This window comes from Cydia amplana, chromosome 10 (assembly GCF_948474715.1).
Source record: "Cydia amplana chromosome 10, ilCydAmpl1.1, whole genome shotgun sequence".
Lineage (NCBI taxonomy): Eukaryota > Metazoa > Arthropoda > Insecta > Lepidoptera > Tortricidae > Cydia > Cydia amplana.
The window spans coordinates 14131092-14146798 of NC_086078.1; the positions used below are offsets into that span (position 1 = coordinate 14131092).

The 15707-nt window shown below is 44.7% G+C and overlaps 1 protein-coding gene across 1 annotated transcript in view; it reads left to right on the forward strand.

Annotated features, from left to right (window-relative positions):
• Positions 1-15330, forward strand: part of LOC134651853 (RNA polymerase-associated protein CTR9 homolog) — a 30326-nt gene extending 14996 nt beyond the window's left edge. The window contains exons 12-21 of the mRNA XM_063506973.1: positions 89-217; positions 653-915; positions 3023-3233; positions 4763-4971; positions 10599-10708; positions 11769-11919; positions 12430-12516; positions 13253-13537; positions 13785-13886; positions 15201-15330. Coding sequence (XP_063363043.1) covers positions 89-217; positions 653-915; positions 3023-3233; positions 4763-4971; positions 10599-10708; positions 11769-11919; positions 12430-12516; positions 13253-13537; positions 13785-13886; positions 15201-15324 — 1671 coding nt within the window. The 3' untranslated portion in view covers positions 15325-15330. The remainder of the gene's footprint in view (positions 1-88; positions 218-652; positions 916-3022; positions 3234-4762; positions 4972-10598; positions 10709-11768; positions 11920-12429; positions 12517-13252; positions 13538-13784; positions 13887-15200) is intronic.
• The last annotated feature ends 377 nt before the right edge of the window (positions 15331-15707 follow it).

The window sequence follows — 15707 nt, forward strand, 5'->3', positions numbered from 1 at the left end:
TCGGAATATCAATAGGGCACCAGTTTAAGGTTCGATTTAATAAGGTGGCAAACTCTCCAATATGCACTGTCATTTTTTTTCTGTGCAGGGTTGTGTGAACGAAGCTCGCGATATCTTCGCCCAAGTGCGAGAGGCCACGGCGGATTTCCCGGATGTTTGGATGAACATCGCTCATATATATGTGGAACAGAAACAACACATCAACGCTATTCAGATGGTAAGTTATATTCGTTACATTTACTACTGATTTTATTTATTGTACCCATTAAATATAAACTATTTTTAATTTGAACCTTGATGTATAGTAAAGTGGGTTGAATTTCGTTTGTTTGAGAAAGCAATGAAACAAAAGAAGTTCTAATTTATTCCGTTTATGAAAGGTATAAAGGCATACGGAAATAATAGATAAACTTGTAAGGGTAATCCAAAAAAAGAAGGTACTAAGAAAAACCGAAAACAATACGGATCCAACCCATTTTAGATTCAAAACGCCATTTTTATTTATTTCTTGTTTTATGGTACTAGACAGAAACACACTTAACTGACCTGTTTTAGACCTTATAGCGTTGCAATAAGATTTGAGAATGATTAGTTAACTGTGTCAATGAAACATAATCTATCTATTTCTAATATAACACTATGTTTATGTCAGTACGAGAACTGCATCCGCAAGTTCCGAATGCACCACGACGTGGAATGGCTTACCTGGCTCGCGCGCGCTCACGGCCTCGCCGGCCGACCGCAGGCCGCCAGGGCTGCCTTGTTACGAGCGAGGAGAGTCGCACCACATGACACAGCCCTATTGTATAATGCGGCACTCACACTGAGGAGGCTCGCGTCACACGTGTTGAAAGACGAGAGGAGTTCATTGGATGTCGTGTTAAGAGCGGTACATGAGTTGCAGGTGTCACACAAGTAAGTATTATCAATGTTATTAGCTTACTTTAGTGTGGAATGAGCCGACCGCAGGCCGCCAGGGCTGCCTTGTTACGAGGCAGAAGAGTCGCACCACATGATACAGCCCTATTGTATAATGCGGCACTCACACTGAGGAGGCTCGCGTCACACGTGTTGAAAGATGAGAGGAGTTCGTTGGATGTTGTGTACAAGTAAGTATTATCAATGTTATTAGCTTAGTTTAGTGTTGAATGAGCCGACCGCAGGCCGCCAGGGCTGCCATGTTACGAGCGAGAAGAGTGGCTCCAAATGATACAGCCCTATTGTATAATGCGGCACACGTGTTGAAAGATGAGAGGAGTTCGTTGGATGTAGTGTTGAGAGCGGTACACGAGCTACAAGTCTCACACAAGTAAGTATTATCAATCTTATTAGCTTACTCTAGTGTGGAATGAGCCGACCGCAGGCCGCCAGGGCTGCCTTGTTACGAGCCAGAAGAGTCGCACCACATGACACAGCCCTATTATATAATGCGGCACTCACACTGAGGAGGCTCGCGTCACACGTGTTGAAAGACGAGAGGAGTTCGTTGGATGTCGTGTTGAGAGCGGTACACGAGCTACAAGTCTCACACAAGTAAGTATTATCAATGTTATTAGCTTACTTTAGTGTGGAATGAGCCGACCGCAGGCCGCCAGGGCTGCCTTGTTACGAGCCAGAAGAGTCGCACCACATGATACAGCCCTATTGTATAATGCGGCACTCACACTGAGGAGGCTCGCGTCACACGTGTTGAAAGACGAGAGGAGTTCGTTGGATGTCGTGTTGAGAGCGGTACACGAGCTACAAGTCTCACACAAGTAAGTATTATCAATGTTATTAGCTTACTTTAGTGTGGAATGAGCCGACCGCAGGCCGCCAGGGCTGCCTTGTTACGAGCCAGAAGAGTCGCACCACACGACACAGCCCTATTGTATAATGCGGCACTCACACTGAGGAGGCTCGCGTCACACGTGTTGAAAGACGAGAGGAGCTCGTTGGATGTAGTGTTGAGAGCGGTACATGAGTTGCAGGTGTCACACAAGTAAGCCCTTAGTCCTTACCCGATTATTCATAAAACTTTAAATTATGTTTTATCCGTTTCTTACAAATCAGGGATGTTGCGAACATCCGCATCCGCAACCGCGGAACTTCCGCATTATTTTCAACATCCGCATCCGCATAAAATCGATGCGGAGCTTATGCGGATGCGGATGTCGAACAAGTCGGTACAGGAACGTCTTAGCGGCGGCGTAAGTGCTAGGTAATTTCGTTATTACCTATAACGAAATCGTCTAGATCCAGAAAAGTTGGCGAAGTTACTGTTTATTAAATATAACGCACCTATATTCTTGCTCAAATACTAAACATTTCGTTTTTTTTTTAATAAAAAAATACTAAAAATGTAATATTTGACGTTTTCTAAGTACCTAATCTTGACATCCGCATCCGCATCCGCGGATGGCAAAAAATCTGCATCCGCAACATCCCTGTTACAAATACATAAGTCAAAATGACAGATAAAGACAAACAATTCATAGCTAATTCAGGTCAATATCGCTTTTATGAATAACGCCATCAGTCTTTAATCTTTGGTATGGAATGGATAACGCGGCCCTAGAGTTGCCTTAAGGCTTCGTCACACAGGCGCGTTTTCCGGGCGCGCCGCTTTTACATACAAAACGCTCACGCCCCGCCCGGAAAACGCGCCTGTATGCCGAAGCCTTTAGTATGAGCCGGAAAAGTAGCACGTCATGATACAACTCTGTTGTATACCGATTTGAGGTCTCGGGTTCGAATCCTGATAAGTGCATTCATTTGTGTGTTTATCACAAATTCTTGTCCCTGAGTTATGAATGTACAGTCACCACACGGGATTGTTACGCCATTTAGGGTTCTAGCTAAATTGGACATTCCATAGCGTAAGTATGGAACAACCAATTTGTGTAGGACCCTAAAGGGCGTAACAATCCCGTGTGGTGACTGTACATATAAGTATTTATATACATATATCGTCGCCTAAACTCGTCGGGGTACATATATTTGTGTAAGATTGTTGTATAATATTTTATTTATTTATTACCAGATACTTCCAACGACTAGCCTCAACAGAGAGCGGCGAAGGCGCCGAGCGAGCCCGCTACGAACCCGCGGCCGCCGCCGCCGAAGCTCGAACATGTGCCGACCTGCTCTCTCAAGCGCAGTGGCACGTGGCCAGAGCGAGACGGCAACACGACGAGGAGGTCACTATGCGCGACCGACAGAGAGAGCAGAGGGAAGCCTTCAGGAAGCAACAGGTACGTTACTCAAGCTAGAACATGTGCCGACCTGCTCTCTCAAGCGCAGTGGCACGTGGCCAGAGCGAGACGGCAACACGACGAGGAGGTCACCATGCGCGACCGATAGAGAGAGCAGAGGGAAGCCTTCAGGAAGCAACAGGTACGTTACTCAAGCTAGAACATGTGCCGACCTGCTCTCTCAAGCGCAGTGGCACGTGGCCAGAGCGAGACGGCAACACGACGAGGAGGTCACCATGCGCGAGCAGAGGGAAGCCTTCAGGAAGCAACAGGTACGTTACTCAAGCTAGAACATGTGCCGACCTGCTCTCTCAAGCGCAGTGGCACGTGGCCAGAGCGAGACGGCAACACGACGAGGAGGTCACCATGCGCGACCGATAGAGAGAGCAGAGGGAAGCCTTCAGGAAGCCACAGGTACGTTACTCAAGCTAGAACATGTGCCGACCTGCTCTCTCAAGCGCAGTGGCACGTGGCCAGAGCGAGACGGCAACACGACGAGGAGGTCACCATGCGCGAGCAGAGGGAAGCCTTCAGGAAGCAACAGGTACGTTACTCAAGCTAGAACATGTGCCGACCTGCTCTCTCAAGCGCAGTGGCACGTGGCCAGAGCGAGACGGCAACACGACGAGGAGGTCACCATGCGCGACCGACAGCGCGAGCAGAGGGAAGCCTTCAGGAAGCAACAGGTACGTTACTCAAGCTAGAACATGTGCCGACCTGCTCTCTCAAGCGCAGTGGCACGTGGCCAGAGCGAGACGGCAACACGACGAGGAGGTCACCATGCGCGACCGACAGAGAGAGCAGAGGGAAGCCTTCAGGAAGCAACAGGTACTTACTGAAGGGACATGCTGTCCTGCTCTCACAAGAGCACTGGCACGTGGCCAGAGCGAGACACCTGTTAGCTATAATGAGAATCATCGCATTCACGGGTAGGCACGGCGACTAAGAAAGCGAGTAGAAGTGTTAGATATCTTTCATTATACATCATAATGCTACTAATGAGGAAAAAGCTGAATTTAGGTAAAAACATGTCGGTGCTGATCTATTAATTTTGCATAAAATTTATGATTTATTAGGTAGTCAAAAATTAAAATATACTTAAGATTTGTTTCGTCTATTACATTTGGTTTTTGATCCAAAAAAAATCGTTACAAACGTTTTCACTATACTACGTTTACTTTATCTATTGCTCTGTGGGATTGGCAACTGTCAAAGGTTTGCATAGATGGCGCCATCATAACTTGTCCCTTTTTCTATGAGATTTGGCTTAAAAAGCTGACATCCAGGGCATTAAAAAACAAAATTTACACAATTCTAGGGATTGACCGGGCAAGCTATGATGGCGCCATCTGCTAAATACTCGGACCGGCGAACCCCATTAACCTCTAGCCGCCCATACGTCAAACCTTGCCAAGCAAAATGAAATTTTATTTTGTCAACACAAAGTTCAAATTAGAATGGAACAGGAGACCTTTTTATAGGTCTCTGGGCGGCTAGAGGTTAAAGCAAATCCCAATTCTAACCCCCAGGAAGACGAACGCCGCCGCCGCGAGGAACAACAGCAAAAGAGCACCGTCGAGCAACTGCAGAAGAGACAAGAGTTCAAGGAGAAGACGAAAAACGCCCTGTTGTTCGCGGACATGCCGCTCGAGGAGAAGAGGAAAGGGGGCAGGGGGAGGAGGAAGGACGAATACGTGTCGGATTCGGGCAGCGGCAGCGACCGGCCTAATGAGGAGAAGTTAGTATTTAATTTACTTTTCTTTTGCCTATATCGTAAGAAAGTAAAGGAATATTTCAATTTTAACATACGCCTTTAACAGGCAAGTTTGACTCTGTTTTGGGATGATTACTAGTAAGTTTTGCTTAAAATAAACTTAACCGCTCGGTCGAGTTAAAATGAAAATATCCAAAACGAGTAGATACTCTTCAAACACGTGTCTTCACGTGTGTCGTGATACGTGTCTTCGCCGACATTCAGGGGGAGGAGGAAGGACGAATACGTGCCTGATTCGGGCAGCGGCAGCGACCGGCCTAATGAGGAGAAGTTAGTATTTAATTTACTTTTCTTTTGCCTATATCGTAAGAAAGTAAAGGAATATTTCAATTTTAACATACGCCTTTAACAGGCAAGTTTGACTCTGTTTTGGGATGATTACTAGTAAGTTTTGCTTAAAATAAACTTAACCGCTCGGTCGAGTTAAAATGAAAATATCCAAAACGAGTAGATACTCTTCAAACACGTGTCTTCACGTGTGTCGTGATACGTGTCTTCGCCGACATTTAGGGGGAGGAGGAAGGACGAATACGTGCCTGATTCGGGCAGCGGCAGCGACCGGCCTAATGAGGAGAAGTTAGTATTGTCTTTATTTAGTATATAATCATTTGTGTTTGATGTTAAACGTGAATCGAACAATGACTGCTGTTCGCGGACATGCCGCTCGAGGAGAAGAGGAAGGGGGGCAGGGGGAGGAGGAAGGACGAATACGTGTCTGATTCGGGCAGCGGCAGCGACCGGCCTAATGAGGAGAAGTTAGTATTTTATTTACTTACGCCCCGACTTCGCACGGGTTAACAAATTATACATAGACCTTCCTCTTGAATCACTCTATCTATTAAAAAAACCGCATCAAAATTCGTTGCGTAGTTTTAAAGATCTAAGCATACATAAGGACAGACAGACAGCGGGAAGCGACTTTGTTTTATACTATGTAGTGATTATACAATCATTTGTGTTTGATGTTAAACATAAATCGAACAATGACTGCTCTTGGCCGACATGCCGTTTGATGTAAAGAAGAAAGGGGGGCAGGGGGAGGAGGAAGGACGAATACGTGTCTGATTCGGGCAGCGGCAGCGACCGGCCTAATGAGGAGAAGTTAGTATTTTATTTACTTTTCTTTTGCCTATATCGTAAGAAAGTAAAGGAATATTTCAATTTTAACATACGCCTTTAACAGGCTAGTTTGACTCTGTTTTGGGATGTTGGGAAGTTTTGCTTAAAATAAATTTAACCGTTCGGTCGAGTTAAAATGAAAATATCCAAAACGAGTAGATACTCTTCAAACAGGTGTCTTCACGTGTGTCGTGATACGTGTCTTCGCCGACATTCAGGGGGAGGAGGAAGGACGAATACGTGCCTGATTCGGGCAGCGGCAGCGACCGGCCGAATGAGGAGAAGTTAGTATTGTCTTTATTTAGTATACATACATTTGTGTTTGATGTTAAACGTAAATAGAACAATTAATGCTGTTCGCCGACATGCCGCTCGAGGAGAAGAGGAAGGGGGGCAGGGGGAGGAGGAAGGACGAATACGTGTCTGATTCGGGCAGCGGCAGCGACCGGCCTAATGAGGAGAAGTTTGTATTTTATTTACTTATTATGCAATCGTTTTGTGTTTGATGTTAAACGTGAGTCGAACAATGACTGCTGTTCGCGGACATGCCGCTTGAGGAGAAGAGGAAGGGGGGCAGGGGGAGGAGGAAGGACGAATACGTGCCTGATTCGGGCAGCGGCAGCGACCGGCCTAATGAGGAGAAGTTAGTATTTTATTTACTTACGCCCCGACTTCGCACGGGTTAACAAATTATACATAGACCTTCCTCTTGAATCACTCTATCTATTAAAAAAACCGCATCAAAATTCGTTGCGTAGTTTTAAAGATCTAAGCATACATAAGGACAGACAGACAGCGGGAAGCGACTTTGTTTTATACTATGTAGTGATTATACAATCATTTGTGTTTGATGTTAAACGTAAATCGAACAATGACTGCTCTTCGCCGACATGCCGTTTGATGTAAAGAAGAAAGGGGGGCAGGGGGAGGAGGAAGGACGAATACGTGTCGGATTCGGGCAGCGGCAGCGACCGGCCTAATGAGGAGAAGTTAGTATTTAATTTACTTTTCTTTTGCCTATATCGTAAGAAAGTAAAGGAATATTTCAATTTTAACATACGCCTTTAACAGGCAAGTTTGACTCTGTTTTGGGATGATTACTAGTAAGTTTTGCTTAAAATAAACTTAACCGCTCGGTCGAGTTAAAATGAAAATATCCAAAACGAGTAGATACTCTTCAAACACGTGTCTTCACGTGTGTCGTGATACGTGTCTTCGCCGACATTCAGGGGGAGGAGGAAGGACGAATACGTGCCTGATTCGGGCAGCGGCAGCGACCGGCCTAATGAGGAGAAGTTAGTATTGTCTTTATTTAGTATACATACATTTGTGTTTGATGTTAAACGTAAATAGAACAATTAATGCTGTTCGCCGACATGCCGCTCGAGGAGAAGAGGAAGGGGGGCAGGGGGAGGAGGAAGGACGAATACGTGTCTGATTCGGGCAGCGGCAGCGACCGGCCTAATGAGGAGAAGTTAGTATTTTATTTACTTATTATGCAATCGTTTTGTGTTTGATGTTAAACGTAAATCGAACAGAGACTGCTCTTCGCCGACATGCCGTTTAATGTAATGAAGAAAGGGTATAGGAGGAGGAGTAGGGACGAATATGTAATTATGTGTGATTCGGGCAGCGGCAGCGTTCGGCCTAATGAGGAGAAGTTAGTATTGTCTTTATTATGCAATCGTTTGTGTTTGATGTTAAACGTGAATCGAACAATGACTGCTGTTCGCGGACATGCCGCTCGAGGAGAAGAGGAAAGGGGGCAGGGGGAGGAGGAAGGACGAATACGTGTCTGATTCGGGCAGCGGCAGCGACCGGCCTAATGAGGAGAAGTTTGTATTTTATTTACTTATCTTTTGCCTATATCGTAAGAAAGTAAAGGAATATTTCAATTTTAACATACGCCTTTAACAGGCAAGTTTGACTCTGTTTTGGGATGATTACTAGTAAGTTTTGCTTAAAATAAACTTAACCGCTCGGTCGAGTTAAAATGAAAATATCCAAAACGAGTAGATACTCTTCAAACACGTGTCTTCACGTGTGTCGTGATACGTGTCTTCGCCGACATTTAGGGGGAGGAGGAAGGACGAATACGTGCCTGATTCGGGCAGCGGCAGCGACCGGCCTAATGAGGAGAAGTTAGTATTGTCTTTATTATGCAATCGTTTGTGTTTGATGTTAAACGTGAATCGAACAATGACTGCTGTTCGCGGACATGCCGCTCGAGGAGAAGAGGAAGGGGGGCAGGGGGAGGAGGAAGGACGAATACGTGTCGGATTCGGGCAGCGGCAGCGACCGGCCTAATGAGGAGAAGTTAGTATTTAATTTACTTTTCTTTTGCCTATATCGTAAGAAAGTAAAGGAATATTTCAATTTTAACATACGCCTTTAACAGGCAAGTTTGACTCTGTTTTGGGATGATTACTAGTAAGTTTTGCTTAAAATAAACTTAACCGCTCGGTCGAGTTAAAATGAAAATATCCAAAACGAGTAGATACTCTTCAAACACGTGTCTTCACGTGTCTCGTGATACGTGTCTTCGCCGACATTCAGGGGGAGGAGGAAGGACGAATACGTGCCTGATTCGGGCAGCGGCAGCGACCGGCCTAATGAGGAGAAGTTAGTATTGTCTTTATTTAGTATACATACATTTGTGTTTGATGTTAAACGTAAATAGAACAATTAATGCTGTTCGCGGACATGCCGCTCGAGGAGAAGAGGAAGGGGGGCAGGGGGAGGAGGAAGGACGAATACGTGTCGGATTCGGGCAGCGGCAGCGACCGGCCTAATGAGGAGAAGTTAGTATTTTATTTACTTATTATGCAATCGTTTTGTGTTTGATGTTAAACGTAAATCGAACAGAGACTGCTCTTCGCCGACATGCCGTTTAATGTAATGAAGAAAGGGTATAGGAGGAGGAGTAGGGACGAATATGTAATTATGTGTGATTCGGGCAGCGGCAGCGTTCGGCCTAATGAGGAGAAGTTAGTATTGTCTTTATTTAGTATACATACATTTGTGTTTGATGTTAAACGTGAATCGAACAATGACTGCTATTCGCGGACATGCCGTTTGAGGAGAAGAAGAAAGGGAGGCAGGGGGAGGAGGAAGGACGAATACGTGTCTGATTCGGGCAGCGGCAGCGACCGGCCTAATGAGGAGAAGTTTGTATTGTCTTTATTATACAATCCTTTGAGTTTGATGTTAAACGTAAATCAAACAGTGACTGCTCTTCGCCGACATGCCGTTTGATGTAAAAAAGAAAGGGGGAGGAGGAAGGACGAATACGTGTCTGATTCGGGCAGCGGCAGCGACCGGCCTAATGAGGAGAAGTTTGTATTTTATTTACTTTTCTTTTGCCTATATCGTAAGAAAGTAAAGGAATATTTCAATTTTAACATACGCCTTTAACAGGCTAGTTTGACTCTGTTTTGGGATCTTGGGAAGTTTTGCTTAAAATAAATTTAACCGTTCGGTCGAGTTAAAATGAAAATATCCAAAACGAGTAGATACTCTTCAAACACGTGTCTTCACGTGTGTCGTGATACGTGTCTTTGCCGACATTTAGGGGGAGGAGGAAGGACGAATATGTGTGATTCGGGCAGCGGCAGCGACCGGCCTAATGAAGAGATGTTTTTATGTTATTTACTTTTATCTTGCCCATATCGTAAAAAAGTAAAGGAATTAACTAACTTGACTCTGTTTTGAGATGCTTTCTAGTAAGTTTTAAAATTGCTTAAACACACTTAACCATTCGGGTTAAAATGAAAATATCCAAAACGAGTACATACTCTTTAAACAAGAGTTGCCGCTTGAGGAAAAGATGACGGGAGGCAGGGGTAGGAGGAAGGACGAATATGTCTGATACGGGTCTCTATTGTTTCCCAAATAGTTTTAAGCCATAATGTATTGTTAGCCCGCATTTTCGTTAGTCATATTTGATTTGGTTCAGAAACGCGTCACTTTTCAGGATTGCCATAAAACAAACCTAACTAAACCTATCTATAGGATAACCTAACGAAAATCCTGAAATGTTAACGGTTTCAGTTTTATGACTAATGATAATATGACAAACAATACATTATTAAACATAAAAAATTATGTTTAATATTAAACTGTTCGTACTTTAAATTTTTCTTGCACCTATTACTGCTTGCTCTCTGTTTGGCCCGAGGGTTAACTGGTAGAGAATGCCTTCAGGCATTAAGTTCGCCTTTTGTACATTTTTTACTGTGCAATAAAGTTTAAATAAATAAGGCCCACTTGTACCAGTCCACTAACCCGGGGTTAACCGGTTAAACTTGGAGTTACCATGGTTACCAGTACAATTTGACACTGGGTTAACTATTTAACGGGTTAACCTCGGGTTAGTGAGATGGTGCAAGTGGCCCTAAATAAATGATGACTTGAAACTTTATGGGAAACAACGGGACCCCGTCTGGTACAATATGATTTATTTCGTGTTTCAGACGGGAGAAAAAAAAGAAGAAAGAGAAAGGCGAGAGCCGTAAGAAGCGCCGCGACCGCGCCTCGGGCTCCGACAGCGACCGCCCGCCCACCAAGCGAGGCCGCAAGGCAAGTTACTAGCACCTTTTCTCAAAAATGGACAGCAAAGTCGACGTTGCCGGTTAAAAAATAGGTCGCGAAGTGCGTAGTTTATGGTCATTCAAAAAATTAAAAAGTTAAAAACATTGCAGTCTTGATTTCAGGACTGCAATGTTGCATACAAATTCCATTATTTAACGAGTACCAAACTTTTTAAAACTTTAAATGGCCATATCAAATGAAGGCATAGGTCCCTTAAACAGCCAAACAGATGATCAGCACTTATTATTATAAAGCCTGTAACAGACTATCGCACCGCACCGCGACCTTGGAGCGTCGCACTCATAAGTGAGAGCGAGAAACAGATACCTATCTCTTTCTCGCTCTCACTGCGTGCGGTGCGATAGTCTGTTATAGGCTTAATGTTGGTACCGCGACTATTTAGGTGTCTCAAATAGGTTGGCGTATTTTCAGCAGAAAAATACACATCGTTTTTTTTTAAAGGCGGCAAGCAAATCTTTTTAATGGTTTTACTTTTTTCTGTGAAAATTAGAACGTTGCTGTGTAAAATATTTCTATTTGTTGCACCATTTTTGAGAAAAGCACTATATACGACTCGGCTGGAAGGCTACTTGCTGGCTTCGGATTCAATTAAACGGACTCCCAAGGTCGTCCGTTTAAAACGAATCCTCAGCCAGCAAGTAGCTACTTCCGATCCTCGACAATAATGTACTATTACATCCATGCCCCTGTCTGAAGTTGCTCATTGCCATAGCCAAACAAGACATCTGCACCAGGCCACAAAAAATCGTCATATAAAGCTGTAGTACAGTCGCCATCAGATATATCGGAGCGGCTACGGTACTCACAAATATCTAAACGCGCCACTATTGTCAGGGCGTTAGAGTGCGTGTTTAGATATTGTGAACACCTCGGCCGCTCCGATATATCTGATGGCGACTACCACGATCCCGACTATCGGATCGTCCGGCCTGAGAACGAAATCATAAACGATTTTAAATGGTAATCAATAGGTATTAAACCCTAATTATATCTTCCTTATATTTCATTCCTTTATTCATTCTTGCAGAAAGAAAAAGGGGGTAAAAGAGAAAAAGCGGCGGACGAGAAGCTCAGCGCCAAACAGCGGCTCAAGATCGTCTCCAAGGAGACCATCTCCACGTCCGAGTCCGACTCGGACGCGGGCAGTCGCCGCTCGCGCAGTCGCAGCGGCAGTCGCAGTCCGCCTGCTAAGGGAGGCAGGAAGAGAATTATGTCCAACAGCGATAGTGACAGGTAAATCTAAACTTTGCCATACATTGGCCCAAGATCGTCTCCAAGGAGACCATCTCCACGTCGGAGTCCGACTCGGACGCGGGCAGTCGCCGCTCGCGCAGTCGCAGTCGCAGCGGCAGTCGCAGTCCGCCTGCTAAAGGAGGCAGGAAAAGAATTATGTCCAACAGCGATAGCGACAGGTAAATCTAAACTTTGCCATACATTGGCCCAAGATCGACTCCAAGGAGACCATCTCCACGTCGGAGTCCGACTCGGACGCGGGCAGTCGTCGCTCGCGCAGTCGCAGTCGCAGCGGCAGTCGCAGTCCGCCTGCTAAGGGAGGCAGGAAGAGGATTATGTCCAACAGCGATAGCGACAGGTAAATTTAATTAAGCTATGTTAAAACTTTGCCAAACAGCGGCTCAAGATCGTCTCCAAGGAAACCATCTCCACGTCCGAGTCCGACTCGGACGCGGGCAGTCGCCGCTCGCGCAGTCGCAGTGGCAGTCGCAGTCCGCCTGCTAAAGGAGGCAGGAAGAGAATTATGTCCAACAGCGATAGCGACAGGTAAATTTAATTAAGCTATGTTAAAACTTTGCCAAACAGAGGCTCAAGATCGTCTCCAAGGAAACCATCTCCACGTCCGAGTCCGACTCGGACGCGGGCAGTCGCCGCTCGCGCAGTCGCAGTCGCAGCGGCAGTCGCAGTCCGCCTGCTAAGGGAGGCAGGAAGAGGATTATGTCCAACAGCGATAGTGACAGGTAAATCTAAACTTTGCCATACATTGGCCCAAGATCGTCTCCAAGGAGACCATCTCCACGTCCGAGTCCGACTCGGACGCGGGCAGTCGCCGCTCGCGCAGTCGCAGTGGCAGTCGCAGTCCGCCTGCTAAAGGAGGCAGGAAACGGATTATGTCCAATAGCGATAGTGACATGTAAATTTAATTAAGAAAAAACTGTACTGTTAAGATTGTACCCCAGCAAAGAGACTCCACATCTCTCGGTCAGTCGCGGTCGCAGAGCAGAGGCAATCCGCCTTCCAAGGAAGGCAGGAAAAGCATAGTGTCCAACAGCGATAGCGACAGGTACGTCTTAAGTTATTGTTTATCCTTTGCCATACATCGGCCCAAGATCGTCTCCAAGGAAACAATCTCCACGTCCGAGTCCGACTCTTAACAAAAAACACCCTGTATAGTCAACTGCAATGCGAAGTTGAATGCACATTGGTCGCGTTACAAAAGAAATATTTATCAAATATGCATTTTTGTTAATCTTATTTCCGACTATCATTTATTTATCTACAGGTCCCGTTCCAAAAGCCGTTCGAAATCCCGCAGCCGATCTCGCTCCGGCTCAGCCAAGAGCCGGTCCCGTTCAAAGAGCCGGTCCCGTTCCAAGAGCCGCTCCCGTTCAAAGAGCCGCTCGCGGTCCAAGTCTGGCTCGCGTTCAAAGAGCCGGTCCCGTTCCAAGAGCAGGTCCCGGTCGAAGAGCGGTTCAAGATCGAAGAGCAGGTCGAGGTCGAAGAGCAAGTCGAGGTCGAAGAGCAGGTCGAGATCGAAGAGTCGTTCGAGGTCCAAGAGTGGGTCAAGGTAATAATTGTGGAATTTAGATTTATTCATCACTCATGAACATGATGATTTTGTCCAATAAAATAAAATTAATAATTTTAATAATAAATAAATAATGCAACGAAGGACAGAATAAATTATATTTCAAAGAAAATGGTAATACATATAATATTTATTTATTTGGGGACTCGATTTTTATAGTTTGATCAATATATTTTTATTTTTATTACACTACTTACATTAACAAATGAAATATTTTGAATTGCAGGTCCAAGAGTCGGTCAAGGTCGCGGTCCAAGAGCCGGTCGAAGTCGCGGTCCAAGAGCCGGTCGAGGTCACGGTCGAAGAGCCGGTCGAAGAGCTGCTCGAGGTCACGGTCAAGGTAAGCAGGGACATGGATAATTCAGCTGCAGAGATATCTGAAGGCCTACCGCGAACATCGAAAGCGACGCTTTGTCTTATCAAGTTATCACTCGAATATGCGTGAGTGACAGACAGGGAAATATACGAAATATCGTTTTTCGATGTGTGTGGTAGCCTTCCTGACTAAATACAACTACCTTTACACATAGGACGTGGTCATTTTGTATTTCAAAGCTTCGCTTATAACATACACACGCTAACTTTTACGCGACTTAACATGGTTTTTATTGCAGCAAACAACACAGTAATAGGGTATTTGAGTGTATTTAAAATAAATTATTTTACACCATGCATGAAATAAAGCACCAGAAGATTAATAAAGAAAAGTAGACAGCTGTTATTTTTAGACACAATTTTTATTTTAATACTCGTATAAAACTATGAAGAGTAGGTCATTTGATTGCGACGTCACTACTAAATATAAATTCCATAGTAGCAAAATCGTTTTGACAGTTCGAAAAAGGAAACTTGATTTGACTATTAGGTAGTCAAATACCCTATTATATAGTAAACGTTTTTCTTTCTTTTGACGACCGGTCTGGCCCTGTGGGTGTCCTGGGTTCGAATCCCAGTAAGGGCATTTATTTGTGTGATGAGCACAGATATTTGTTCCTGAGTCATGGTTGTTTTCTATGTATTTAAGTATTTGTATATTATATACAGTGTGGAAAGATAAGTCGGGCCCTGGAGGGAAACTTCCTTAAGCTGGCTCATTTTACTTAATGGAGACATTCCTTTATTTTTAAAAAGAAACAAAACTGCATTCAAAGTATTTTTCTTTTTTTCTTCAATTTGGCTTGTCTAAAAAAATCTTGAGTACTACTAAATATTACATTTTATGGATTTTTTGTACGACAGACGAGTTTAAGACCTAATGTTTCTTGGAGAAATGTTATCATTAACATTAACTGTATCGAGTAGTACAATAAAATTGCGATTTTTGATTTTTTGTGAATTTTTAGTCGGTTCGAGTCCCGGGCGAGGCAAGCGAGTTTTAGAAAATCTTTGAATGCAGTTTTGTTTCTTTTTAAAAATAAACGAATGTCTACTTTAAGTAAAATGAGCCAGCTTAAGGATTTAAGTTAGTTTCCCTCCAGGGCCCGACTTATCTTTCCACACTGTATATCGTTGTCTGAGTACCCACAACACAAGCCTTCTTGAGCTTAGAAAAGAAAAGAAAAGAAAATATTTATTAGTAACATCGTGGGGCTTAGTCAATTTGTGTAAAAATGTCCATTAATATTTATTTATTTAATTTCAGATCAAAGAGCAAGTCGCGTTCCAAATCTCGCTCCCGGTCCAAGAGCGGGTCCCGGAGCGGCTCTTCCCGCCCCGACACACCCGTCTCCAGGAAGTCCGTGTCCGCCAGCGAAGACGACAACTAGACTCCTCACTCCGGCACGAGTTAAGATTTAATTTCCTCGGAAAGCGGTGCCGTCATATAGCGGACGCAAAAAGACGACCGTCTTTACCGTGACGACGGCGTCATAACACACCCTCAGCTACCAAGGTCCACAGACAATCCAACCTCTAGACATAGCATAGTCGCGCTACCCCCTCTGCCACACATACGGTAGCGTTACTCCATCTTCGAGTCAATCCCGTGCCGTGATTGGTCCGTGTCTTTGAACGGACCAATCACGGCACGGGATTCGCTCACCTCGTCCCCCCGCACCGCCGTATTTTTGGCAGCATCGGTTTCATGAAAGAATTGGCCTAAGCTCAGTCTAGAGGTTGGATTGTCAGTGCCAAGGTCAAACGAAACGTA